This window comes from Pipra filicauda, unplaced genomic scaffold (assembly GCF_003945595.2).
Source record: "Pipra filicauda isolate LSUMZ 115617 unplaced genomic scaffold, ASM394559v2 scaffold498_size1627759_pilon, whole genome shotgun sequence".
Lineage (NCBI taxonomy): Eukaryota > Metazoa > Chordata > Aves > Passeriformes > Pipridae > Pipra > Pipra filicauda.
Genome location: NW_024104640.1, coordinates 1,162,794 through 1,175,092, shown reverse-complemented (window position 1 = coordinate 1,175,092; position 12,299 = coordinate 1,162,794). Strand labels below are relative to the sequence as shown.

Genomic DNA, 12,299 nt, shown 5'->3' with positions numbered 1-12,299 from the left:
TTTAGGTTGGCCCTGGGGAAGAAGTTCTTCCCAGAGAGAGGGATCAGCCCTTGGAATGGGCTGCCCAGGGAGGGGGGGAGTCCCCGTCCCTGGAGGGGTTTGAGCAGAGCCTGGATGTGGCATCAGTGCCATGGTGGGGGGGACAAGGTGGGGTTGGGTCACAGGTTGGACTCGGTGATCTCAGAGGTCTTTTCCAACGTGGCTGACTCCGTGTTTTTGTGATTCCACACCAAGGAAGCAGGACAGGGACTGACCCCTCGTACCTTCACGGTCTCGTACCAGCAGGGCTGCTTGACCTGGTAATAAACCACCGACTTGTACTCGGAGACACCTTCGTAACCAGCCCCAGGATGGATGGCTTTCTTTGGACAAAAACACACAGGGAGGGGGGGAGGAGGAGAAGGTGAGGTCTGGAATGAGAGCAGGGAGGATTTGGGGTCATGCAGCTGTCGGAGGCCCTGGTACCTCCTGCAGGTTTCCATCCTCGTCGTGCACAGACATGGTGACTTCCACGTTCTTGGGGGTCTTCTTCTTCCCCTTGTCGAACTCCCCTTGGATCAGGGTGACGTAGATGTCGTTCCGAACGTCCCCTGAAATCCAGAAGGGTTTCTTGAGGGTTTTCCTCACACAGTTTTCCAGGTGGACATTTCACATCCCTGGGCACCACGTCACCCTCATCTTCTCCTCAGCCTTTGGGTAATTCCCAGAATCACAGAATATTGGAAGGGACTTTTAATGACACCCAACATCCCAGCACTTCACCTCCATCTCAAATTACACAAAATCCTTTTAAAATGAACCGTTTTCCTCTTCTTAAACCTCTTGTCCTTATGTATTTTTTACAGAGCTAAATCCACTTAGAATGGATTAGACAGGGTCAAACCCACACCCAACAAAACTGTCTCTGACTAAAAAGACATTTTAATCCAAAAAACTATCATTTTTCAATCAGAAAGGAAACTCATGCTTTCAATTCTTTTGACAAAACCAATTTAAAATCGTCCGGAAATGTGAAGAAAAATAGAAAGTTTTCAGACAGCTTCAAAATATATCTTTCTTTAGCAGAAATTCTAGAATTTTAACTGGCTCTTTCCCTCTGTAGAGGCACAGGGGACCTACCAGGAAGGATGATCTCAGGGAATCCCATTTTCCGAGCCACAGCAGTTGATCTGTCTACAAGGTGGGAGAAATCCTTTTGAACCTGAGCCAGATCCCCAGGGAGCAGCTTCAGGGAGACCCAAAGACCTGAGAAAAGGATGATAACACTCGTTTACTGCCCCCCCAAAAAAAAAAAAAAGGTACAAACCCATGAATTTTAAGCCCATATTTATAAAAACCTTTTTCCTCCTGTGACCTTCCTGCAACAATTCCTTAAATATCCCAAGCTGGTTCTTTCTTGCCCAGTTCTGCATCTCCCTAAGGCTGAGAGAGACTTTACTGGGCAAGAAGATGCTCTGAAGTAAAACACAAACTTTCTGAGGTGAACCCTGAGTGTGTTTGAGCAAAGGCCCCACACACAGGGAAGGGCAGAAAGATCCCAAATAATTCACTTTAAACCCAAAGCCATTCAGGACACGCAGCAACGTTCACCTGACAGGATTTTATGTCCCTATAAACAGCTTTAGGTTGGAAATATTGCATTATCAGCATGGAAACCATCAGCTGGAGAAGCTCCTCTCAGTCAGGTAAGAAGAGCTCCTGGGTCAGATCCACGTGTGCTGGGTGACAACCACCACAGAGAACACAGGCTTGGCTCAGGGAAGGGATCAAACTCCCCCAGTCCCTGATCTCTGGACTTCCACAAGGCTTTTATCTCCTCAGCAAGCAGGGGAACCCTTCCCCAGGCTGGGGCTGTACCTTGGCCTTTGTGATTCACCTCCTTGGCAGCGATGACTTTGTTGAAGACCGAGGTGAGGGGCTCGTTCTCCCCAATCACGTGGGATGTGATCAGGGGGGACATGATCAGCTGCCTCTGCCTGATGTAGGTCTCCATGGCAATCCTAAAGCAGAGAGCACACACCAACATCAACCTGGGCAAGAAGAGGGCTGGCCAACAGCTGGCTGTTTCCCAGGGAAATGGGGGGTTTTTTAAAGGATTCCCTGTGGATTTTTACTTCTTCACCTGCACAAAGCCATGGGAAGAACATTTAAACTCTCAAGCTAGGAAGGACATCAGGCTTAGGATGAGTAACACTGAGCTGAGCCCTGATTTCAGTTGTACCTGAGAGCTGGTCCCTAGGAGGCCACGCAGATTAATTAGTGTTAACTTAACAGAATTAACGGCTGCTGTGAGATCACAAGTGGTGAACCTCTCCCTAGTCACAGACACATCTATTGAGCTTTGGATCTTGAACCTGACTTCACTCCTGTACCCACACCAGCAATAGTGACACACAAAATCATGTCTTCACAGCTTGAGGTGTCCAGCTGTGCATTCAGACTCAGCCTCATTAGAGCAGAAGGAAAATGGGGGAAAAACCCCAAACCAACCAAACAAAAACCCCAAACAAAACAAAACCAAAACACAAATGAAGGACCCAAACAAAAAAACCTCCAAGCAAACAAAGAAAAATAACAAAACCAACCAAACAAAAAACCCCCAAACCAAACAAAAACCCCAGAACCTCCCAAACAAACAAACAAACAAAAGAACCTCAAACATAAAGTAGCAGTGACATTATTCTGCAATGGAAAAGCCATCCTTCCAGGCCCTGAAAGGGTAGGGGAACAAAATCTCCCCTGAAAATACCTTGTAATAACATCTGGCTGCAGCACTTGCATTGCTATATTTAGGACTGTAACAACATGGCTGGGTCTACCCAAACAAGCTCCGTTTCAGTGCCTGGAATGTGCCAAAAAAGTGAGTACCCAGAGCAGGCAGAGCACACAAGGCTGACCAGCACTGCAGGAATGCAGAACTCACTGGGCTTCCTGGGAAAAATCCCTTCCCTCCTGCCCTCTGACCCTTCCAGGGAAATCTGGAGAGGGAAGAGGCAGAGGTCCCACCCAGCAGGGATAGGATGTGTCCCTGTGCTCAGGTGTTTCTGAAACACTTGCCTCTCACCCCTCAAAGAGTTTGGAAACCACCTCCCCCAGGTCTCCCAATGTTATTTTGCACCGTGTTCTCCTTTTCTCTCTCCCAGGGAGAAATTCCAGCTGATTGCCAGAACTCCCCGAGCAATTCAGCCTGTCATGGACACACAGAGAGCAGAACAAAGGCTCCAGGGGACTGACAGAAACCTTCCCCTTCCAAGAGCTGGCTCCTGATCTATCTGCAGAGCCCTTGGGGCAGTGCCAGCCTCCCAGACAGATCTGTCCTCCTGCAGAGGACAATGGCTTTAATAAGCCAGAGCTGTGACCTCTGGAGCCAGTACTTACTGCTGGAACGGGATAAAATGCTGCTTCTCCTCGTCATCCACCTTGCCATGGATGATATCAGTTATGTCCATCACTGCAACGACACCAGAGCAGCACTTACTGCTAAAGGACACCCAGAGCTCTGCCCTTCATGATGGAAACAACATTTACTGCTCAAGAACACCCAGAGAGCTCTGCCCTTCATGATGGAAACAACAACAGCTCCTTTGGGGTCAGTGGCACTCGTGACAAGGGCTCTGAGCAACCTGGCCTGGTGGAAAGTGTCCCTGGGGGAAACTGGGGGGGGCTTTAAGGTCCCTTCCAGCCCCAACCACTCTGGGATCCTCACCAGACAGCACCACCCTCATCTGAACTTTTCAAAAAGCATCTTTTCACTGATGTGCAAGTCAGCCCGTGGTAGGGAGTGTGAATATGTGATAAAAACCAGGTGGGGCTCAGGGCTTTCACAGCAGAGAAATCACATTTATAATCAAAGGCTGTTATTGCTCATTTATTTTGTTTTGCACCACAAATTTCAAGCCTTTTCCCAGGAGATCACAGAATCAAAGAGGAATTGGGTGTCTCATTCTGTAAAACCTCCAGCTTTATCCCTTGAGCCCCGAGGAGAAAATCCCTCCTGGATAAAGCCCTGATAAAGCTGCTGCACTGGGAGGTGACAAAAGTGAGCAGTGACAGCGTTTCATCCTCCTGGACAACCTTCATTAGAGGTCTCAGAGGGGACTATTTATAGCTGGGCAGCAGCAGAGATGCTGACTCTGGTGGGTGCCAGGCTTTGGGACACCCCCAGCACACAATTCCCAGTTCCCAGCCCGCTGTCCCGGTGCCTGGGCCATGGCAGGCTCTCCATGGGCTCCCCCTGCCCTACCTGCCACCCCAAAGGGCCTCCTGAGCCCACAGGTGTGCTTCTTGCCATCCTTGAGCTCCATGTGCCCCACCCGGACGATCTGACACACCAGGCTGATCTTGGGTCTGATCAGGTCAGAGCTGCTCAAGTCCTGGAAGTGAGGGGAGAGAAAATGATATCAAAATCTGCTTCACGGATGGGAGGGAAGGCAGAGAGAGCAGGACACTCTGGGAGACTGAAAACGTGAGAATTGTGGCCTCCAGGACCTAAAGGGAGCCCTGAAGGTCCTTGTAGGACCTCAAGGGAGCCTGCAAGGAAGGTGCAGAGAGACATTTATGGTGCCAGGACACAGGGAATGGCTTCCCACTGCCAGAGGGCAGGGACAGATGGGATAGTGGGATAAAATTCCTCCCTGTGAGGGTGGGGAGACCCTGGCACAGGTTGCCCAGAGAAGCTGTGGCTGCCCCTGGATCCCTGGAAGTGCCCAAAGCCAGGTTGGAACAACCTGGGATAGTGGGAGGTGTCCCTGCCCATCACTGGGTGACCTTTTTGATCCCTTCCAACCCAAACCATTCCATGATTCCCTGATGCTCTGAACTCACAGTGAAGACTGCCTGGAGGTTATTTAGCTTCTCAATTTCTTTGGGCATCCCGTTACTGCCCCAACGAACCAGGTAATTCTCACTGCAAATGAAGGAAATAAAAAGAAGAAATTCAAATAAATCGACACCCGGCATTCCCAGTTCCTGCCAGAAGCTGGAAAGAGTTTTGATCTTTTGTGAATATTTGAAGAATTCTGCCCAAATCTTTTATCCCAAGATGACTCTGAGGTGAATTTTGATCTTTCAGGAATATTTGAAGAATTCTGCTACATCTTTTATCCCAAAATGACTCTGGGGTGACTCATTTCAGAGGAGGGTGAAGGCACATTGTGAGCACTCCCTGTGTAATTCCAACTGCATTTCCACACCTGATAACTTAGTGCTGGAGACAGAGTGTTCCTGACACAGACTTGCTTCCCTGATAAAGTTCTTTACATCCTCCCTACCAATACGTAATTCCCAGTTATTTGATGTGACCCTGCACTGCCTGGACAGAAAACATCAGGTATGGACATGATTTATTGGGAAACAAATAATCAAATGCATCCAGTCTTGGGAAAATTGAGAATATAAAATCTGGGGTTTTGGGTGATGTGTCTCAGAAATGCTCAGCTTTAAGGAGGGGAGTCAGAACCTTGACTTCCCATCTCAGCTGAAATTAATTCCCAATTAATCAGAATTAATTTCCCCCCCACTGGGGCAGCAACCACAGAACTGGAAAAAACTTCTCTGCTGGATTTTCTCTTCTAACCCTCTACTGGCTTCTTTAAAAGGACCACCAGGATGACTAAATCACCTCTTAAAAACAGCCCCTACCTGATGAATTTGGAGAGATCAGGGTCGTAGAGGCTCATTAACAGCTCGGCATCTTCCCCAATGTTGCAGACAAAGTTCTTGAAGTTCACATACAGGCTGTAGGTGTGGGTGGAGTTGAAGATTGGCTGCCCCCTGAGGTCCAAACTCTGCTGCAGGGACTGCAAGGGACGGGAACATTTCCATGAAAAACAAACCCAGAGGAATTCGGTGGTGTGCTGCCAAAGGAGCACAAATGTACCAACACCAGGGACTTGGAGAGGACAGAGCAGTGACAGGAGATGCACCTTCTCCTCCTGGATCCTCTCATCAATCCTTTTGGAGGCAGTTTCGTGGGCCTTGAAGAGGGAGATGGTGCTGGTCTCATCCGGGTCCAAGATGTTCCCGTTGTCGTCTCGCACCACCAGGTCCAAGCCCAGGATCCTGAGCAGCACAGGGGACAAGAGGGGAATTTTGATTCAGTTTGGGAGCAGCAAAGGGGGCTTCAAGAGCACAAATGAACCAGGGAATTCAATTCCAGGGCGGCATCTCCCTCATTCTTGCTTGCAGGGCTTTGTTTTAGAAGGTGGATGTGTATCTACCAAGCTGATTATTATTCTTTGCCACAAGCTTTCTTCTTAATTGACTTGAATCAGGTCTGACAGGCAGATAAATGAGCTCTGGAGACATTCCCTGGTCTGTGCAAACCAGTGAGAGCTGGAGTTCTGGTGGCCAACAGAATCCTGTTCCTCAGTTGCTGATAAAGCAATTTATTTATTTCACCACCAGCAGCCAAATCCTGGCTCCAGCCAACCAGGAACAAATTGTTCTCCCTGGGAAATGCCACCAAGGCCAGATTTATGAAGAATTAAGACAGGTGAGGCTTCCTGCCAAGTCCAAGAGATCTCTGGCATGTGAAGAACCAACTGCTGCAAACCCACCTGCCAGGCAGTCCCACCCTGATGGGCACTCCAAGCTGCCACCATCGCCCTTCCAAGGGAAAAATCCGAGCCTAATTCAGTGTGTGGTCACTCATACTGTGCATTTCCTGGGATTTGGGATCCCCCCCTACCCCCCAGGCAGAGTTTGGGTTTACCTGTTGCCATAGTCAATCTTGGCAGTGACTTTCTTCTTGAGCTCAGCCAGTTCATCCTTGGGAAGGGTCCCCGAGAGGATCTGGGACCTCCACTCTATCAGGCTGTAGGTCAGCTGCTGCACGTGCCTGAACTGGGTTGTCTTGTTGTTCTGCAGGAAAAAAGGGACAATTTTAAACAAGAAAAGCCCGAAACCACTGAGCTCAGTGAGCTCAGAACTGCCCTCAGCTACAGAACCCCACAAGTTGTATTTAACCACAAATACCTGAGAAACAGGCCCTGTGTGATACTGCAAGATGAGACCCCAGGAATGAGTTCTCCAGTGCTTTGCATGGCCAAGGTTTAAGTGTCTTTAAGATCTCTGAGTGCCTTTAAGGGCTTCACCTTTCCCCAGGACATTTTTTTTTTTTTTCAGAAAACCCCCACAGACTAAAAATAGGCTTCTGGTGTTTTCCAGCACTTCAAAAGTGCTCTGCTGGGGAATTTTATGTACAGGGCAGAGAGAGGATGTTGAGTGACCACAAGGGTGTTCTAGCAGACTGAGACAGGAATGTCAACTTAATAGAGAATCATGGAGTGTCCTGAGCTGGAAGGGACCCACAAAGATCATCCATCCAACCCCAACAACCCCCCCCTGTGCTGAGAGAGTTGTCCAAAAGCTCTTTGAGCTCTGTCAGGTTTGGGGGGCTGTGACCAAACCCTGGGGGAAACCCAGAAAGAACAAATATTCAGCACCCAACCACCCTCTGGGGGAAGAACCTTTCCCTCCCACCCAACTGAGCCCCCTCCTGACCCAGCTCCTGCCATTCCCTTGGGGCCTGTCCCTGCTCCCAGAGAGCTCTTGGCCCAGCCCATGTTTTCATACCCCTGTTTTCACACCCCACCCCAGCTGGAGCTGCTCAGAACCACGTCAGGGATTGCCCAAAAATGCTCTAAAACAATCAGCTGAGTGGATCCTCCTGTTTGCATCTCCATCTCTGCTGTGAGAGCAGCAGCTGTAATTACCCAGCACTGACTGAACAGGACATCAAAAACTCCTGCTGAAGAGTTTCCTCCTGCCATCCCTGCTGTTATCATCCTTAATTAACAAAAATACTTCTCCTGCTCTTTGCTGGTTCCACCCTGACAAAATCACTCCCATCTGTGCACCTTGTTCCTACAGTTCCAAGCTCCAAGGCTGTAATTAAAACGTGGATGGGTGTGTGCAAACCTCCCCTGTTTGGAGCAATGTGTGCTTGGAGAAGTAAATAAGCTTTTAAAAGTGTCAGACAAAATATTAAATCATTTAAAACATTTAAACCATTAAAGAGGAAGTCCAAGTCTCCTCCTCTCTTCGCCACCTGGGATGACTTTGAGTGCCAAGAGCAGCTCATTTTCCCAGGGAAGGGCCACAGATTGGAAGTTTCTGGGACAATGATGATGGTTATTCAGCTCCAAAATGACCTTTCAAGAGGTTTTTGGCTCCATCCCACCCGCAGCCAGTGGGAACTGGCCAGTGGTTCCTTGCTGGTCCTGACTGGGGTGTGACTTAATTAAATTAACAGCAGCAGGGCTGTTAATTTTTAACTGCAAAACCCAACTGCTCCCCCACAGCAGAAAGGGAAACTCAGTTCAGTGATTTCCCCATTCTCATCTCTGTCAAATAACGTGAATGATTAATTAAATTACATGAAGGATATAAATCACTCATATTTCCCCCCAAATCTAAAGGGAGTTATAAACAACCATCTTCTTTTCCATTTGGGTGACAGAGACTACAAGAGGTTTGAGTTGCTACAGGGAGGATATCAGAGATATATTTAACAAACAAAGAGATATATTTGATAAACAAAGGAAAAAAGGGTGTCCTTGCATAAAAATACTTGCAAGGAAAAGGCAATTTGTGTGGGTTTTCAGGGCAATACAGAGCAGACCTCAATGTGCCATCAGCTAAAGCTATCTCCACACATAATTCCTATTAACTAAACCAAGTTAAAAATCCACCCCCGTTTTTATATTTATTTTGCAGTGGAGATAAACCCACTGCTGTAATGAAACCCACAGGAATTAAAGCAGTGAAATTAAATGCTGCCAAAGGAAAAAAAAATCCTCTCATGTTTCCTTTTTCTCCTCAAATACCTCCTTCCTCCTTTAGCCTTTTTTTTTTATTATTCTTTTAATACACACTGCAAGGGAAAATAAAACAAACTCAAATCCATTTCAAACCACAACATTTTCCAAGCCTATTTTAGGACTTATATTGGTGAAGCACAAGAACATGAAAAGATTTCTGCTCTTCAAAAAAAAAATAGATTCTGAGGCTACAATCCTCGAGTCATTCAGGAATTAAACAACAACAACAACAAAAAAAAAAAGCCAGGAACAAAACTCTCTTTTCACACAGTAATTCCATCCCATACAGCTTCTCATTAAATTAAGAGGGTGGAACAAATTCTTGTGGTTTCGTGGCACACAAACAAAATGAACTTTGTGGCCTGGTGAGATTTCCAAAAGGAAAATTTGCTCAGTGATTAGATTTAAACTCCCTCATCTCAATTAAAGCACATTCTGGGCAGGCTGAACTCGCTGCTAATGGAAGAAAAGTCAAGTCTGAGTTTTTAATGTGCCTTAATAATCCCCTTCAAAAGAAGGCAACTCGCTGGGAGCTCTTGGAGCAAGATAAACCCACCTGAGGAAGCCCCAAAAAATCCCTGTCCTGCCTTGGGATGGTGCTGAGGTGACTCCCATGGTCAGGGGGCTCCACAGATCCAGCAGAGGAGAGGTCTTTCCTCACCCTGCTGGGAATTAAATCCCTGGGAGAGCTCCCAGAGACCAGCCCCTGCTCCCTGCTGGGTGACAGCCCCAGCACCCTGGGGTGGCTGGAGCTGGGCCAGGGGGTTAACGAGTGAAAAAGGGAACAGAAAAAGTCTCCTGGAAAGTTGCCCTTCAATAATGGAAATTTAGGAATTTCTACAGATGCCGGGGGAGCTTTTCTAGAGAGACACAAGTCCAGGGCAACCTGGCAGACGAGTCCAGGAATGTTCTGTAGCAAGGACAAATGAGGATAATTGACAACTGGCAGGAATTTTCTGCATGTCATGCAGGAAGATGACACCAAACCTCAGCTCTGTGAGCCCACAGCAGTGCAGCAGAGCACTTTTAGCCTCTCTCAACACCACTTTTGCCACAATGGAAGTGTTAAAATGCTGCTTGACATCCCTGCCAACAGCCCGGGCCCATCTCACCCCAGGTTCTGTGACACAACTGAGGAAAACTCACCACATACAACTTGTGCCAGATAACTGCCCACTCCCTCAGGGTGGAGGTGAGCTCCTGGCCCAGGGGTAACTCACTTGGAATCACCGTTTCGTGTTGCCTGGAGGGGGAAAAAAAGGAGAAAATGGAAGGTTTTACACTCAGGATTAAAACTTCGCGGTCAAACATCCTTTTTTTTTTTTGATAAATATGTAAAAGGAAGTTTCAGAGGGGATAATTTCCACACAGTTCACTCACACAGGATGGCAAGACTCTAAAGATGTTCTCCAGCACACACATGCACATTCATTATCCATTTTAAATCCAAGCTTCTTTCAGTCTAGTTATTCCCAATGCACCCATCCCAGACACAGAATAAATAGGGAGAAATTCAGTTTGGAAGAACCACCCCTTGCAGTGGTAACAGTCATTTAACAAATAAAAATAAAAGAGCACTTTACAAAGCTTCTTCCTTTCTTCCTTTTCTCTGACAACCAGAGACTCAGCTCTAGGAACCGAACCAGGAGTCATTTCCTTCAACGTTTTCCAAGACAGGAAGGAATCCACACTCCTGCTGGGTCCTTGGCTGGGAGCAGGAGGCTCTTCTGACTTGCAGGAGTCCCCAGAGGAGCTCCACTGACCTGCCCCACTCCTAACTGGTCTGGCAGAGCTTCCTTAATCCTGCCAAGAGCCTCCTCCTGCGCCCACCCCACAGCTGCTTGGGGATGGCAGCGCTCTGAAAAATGAAATTATGCAGCCCTGGAAGCCTGGCACAGGAGGCACACCCCGCTCAGAGACAGAGCAGGAGTGTTTGGCACGACCACAGCTCCTGGAATGGGGGGTTTGGGGGTTTACAGGGAATGGCATTCCCGTGGTTTGGCTGCCGACCTACCCCCGGTCCTTCACGATGGCCTCTTTTAAATGGATGTACGTTTCTGGGAAAATGCCCTAAAAATAAACAGAGAAATCGGAGAAATCAATCACAGCCTGGGTTAGGAGGGGGACAAAAATACATTTAGCAGAAAGGAGGGGAAAAGGGAAAGAAATGTCCCAGTGTCACAGGAAAAAAAGCCATTAAAGAGTCCACATTTCAGCACTATATTTGATATTTGGCACCTCAGAGAAGGCAATTCCTTGTTTCCCTCTAATGACACTCATCTTCCTGCATGACATGCAGAAAATTCCTGCCAGTTGTCAATTCTACTCATTTGTCCTTGCTACAAAACATTCCTGGACTCATCTGCCAGGTTGCCCTGGACTTGTGTCTCTCTAGAAAAGCTCCCCCAGCATCTGTGGAAATTCCTAAATTTCCATTATTGAAGAGCAACTTTCCAGGAAACTTTTTCTGTTCCCTTTTCATTCTTTTTTATGACCAAAAAAAAAATGGCAGCTGAGGGATGCTACCACAAGAGAGGAGCCAGGAATCCTCTGGGAAACCAGATTTCCCTGCAGCTTCAGGGCCAGATCCACAAACCTCAAGCAGCCTGGCTGAGATCCAGGCTGTGTGCAATTCCTGGAATATTTTCCAAGCCAAATAAAAAAATCTGATATTACCATTAAATATAACTAATGCTGGATGTGTCCAGGTCCAAGGGCATAATAATAATAAAGCAATAAACTCGTGGATGCAGATGTGGAGCAGTTAATTTGGGGAGTTCAGGCTGCATTCCTCATGATTCCAGAGGGGGAATATCCAGCTAATGGCTCTGCAACTTTGAGCTCAGGGGCATTTTTTCTGTCACTAAAGAAAAGGACACAATGGCCAGGAGAGCTGCACAATATTCAGACAAGAAATACAGCAGATTACAGCACTGGATGGGGCCTGGCAAGGTGTGAGATGAAAAGGAGAGCCATAAAAAGGGAGGTCGTACCTTCTTCGATTTATTTCGGAGGGTGTATCCTCGGTACCAGCCTGGCAAAGGAAACAAAAATATTTATATTTATATCTATATTTATTTATATTTACATTTATATTTCACTTATATTTATAGTTTATATTTATGGTTTTCTCGTCTACAGCAACGAAACACCAAGTGTAATTCTCACCACCTTTCCACAGCACCAATCTATTGATTTTGCCAGTTTGAGCTCTTACTGCTCTGGAGACACCTCTGCTTGTTAGGGAGGAGCCTGAACTGCTTGTCCTGCCACAGATCCTGCTTATTAATATTATTTGATCAAGATTTAAAGAGTATAAGATAAAAATAACAGCTGTGATCCCCAGGACTCAGAAGGATGTGTCACTGAGGGGGACATTTCTTCTCTCTTCAGCACCTGGGGTCTGACCTGTATTTTCATAAAACCATGGGATGGTTTGGGTTGGAAGGGACCTTAAAAATCATCCAGTGCCACCCC

At 47.2% G+C, this 12,299-nt stretch overlaps 1 protein-coding gene across 1 annotated transcript in view; it reads right to left on the bottom strand.

Annotated features, from left to right (window-relative positions):
- Positions 1 to 12,299, bottom strand: part of DOCK5 (dedicator of cytokinesis 5) — a 77,745-nt gene that overhangs the window by 42,333 nt on the left and 23,113 nt on the right. The window contains exons 3-15 of the mRNA XM_027718908.2: positions 11,816 to 11,856; positions 10,837 to 10,892; positions 9,969 to 10,065; positions 6,713 to 6,861; positions 5,925 to 6,060; positions 5,641 to 5,798; positions 4,825 to 4,906; positions 4,244 to 4,373; positions 3,379 to 3,451; positions 1,858 to 2,000; positions 1,120 to 1,245; positions 466 to 590; positions 264 to 362 (exon numbers count right to left, since the gene is read on the bottom strand). Of these exons, the coding sequence (XP_027574709.1) occupies positions 264 to 362; positions 466 to 590; positions 1,120 to 1,245; positions 1,858 to 2,000; positions 3,379 to 3,451; positions 4,244 to 4,373; positions 4,825 to 4,906; positions 5,641 to 5,798; positions 5,925 to 6,060; positions 6,713 to 6,861; positions 9,969 to 10,065; positions 10,837 to 10,892; positions 11,816 to 11,856 (1,415 nt within the window). The remainder of the gene's footprint in view (positions 1 to 263; positions 363 to 465; positions 591 to 1,119; positions 1,246 to 1,857; positions 2,001 to 3,378; positions 3,452 to 4,243; positions 4,374 to 4,824; positions 4,907 to 5,640; positions 5,799 to 5,924; positions 6,061 to 6,712; positions 6,862 to 9,968; positions 10,066 to 10,836; positions 10,893 to 11,815; positions 11,857 to 12,299) is intronic.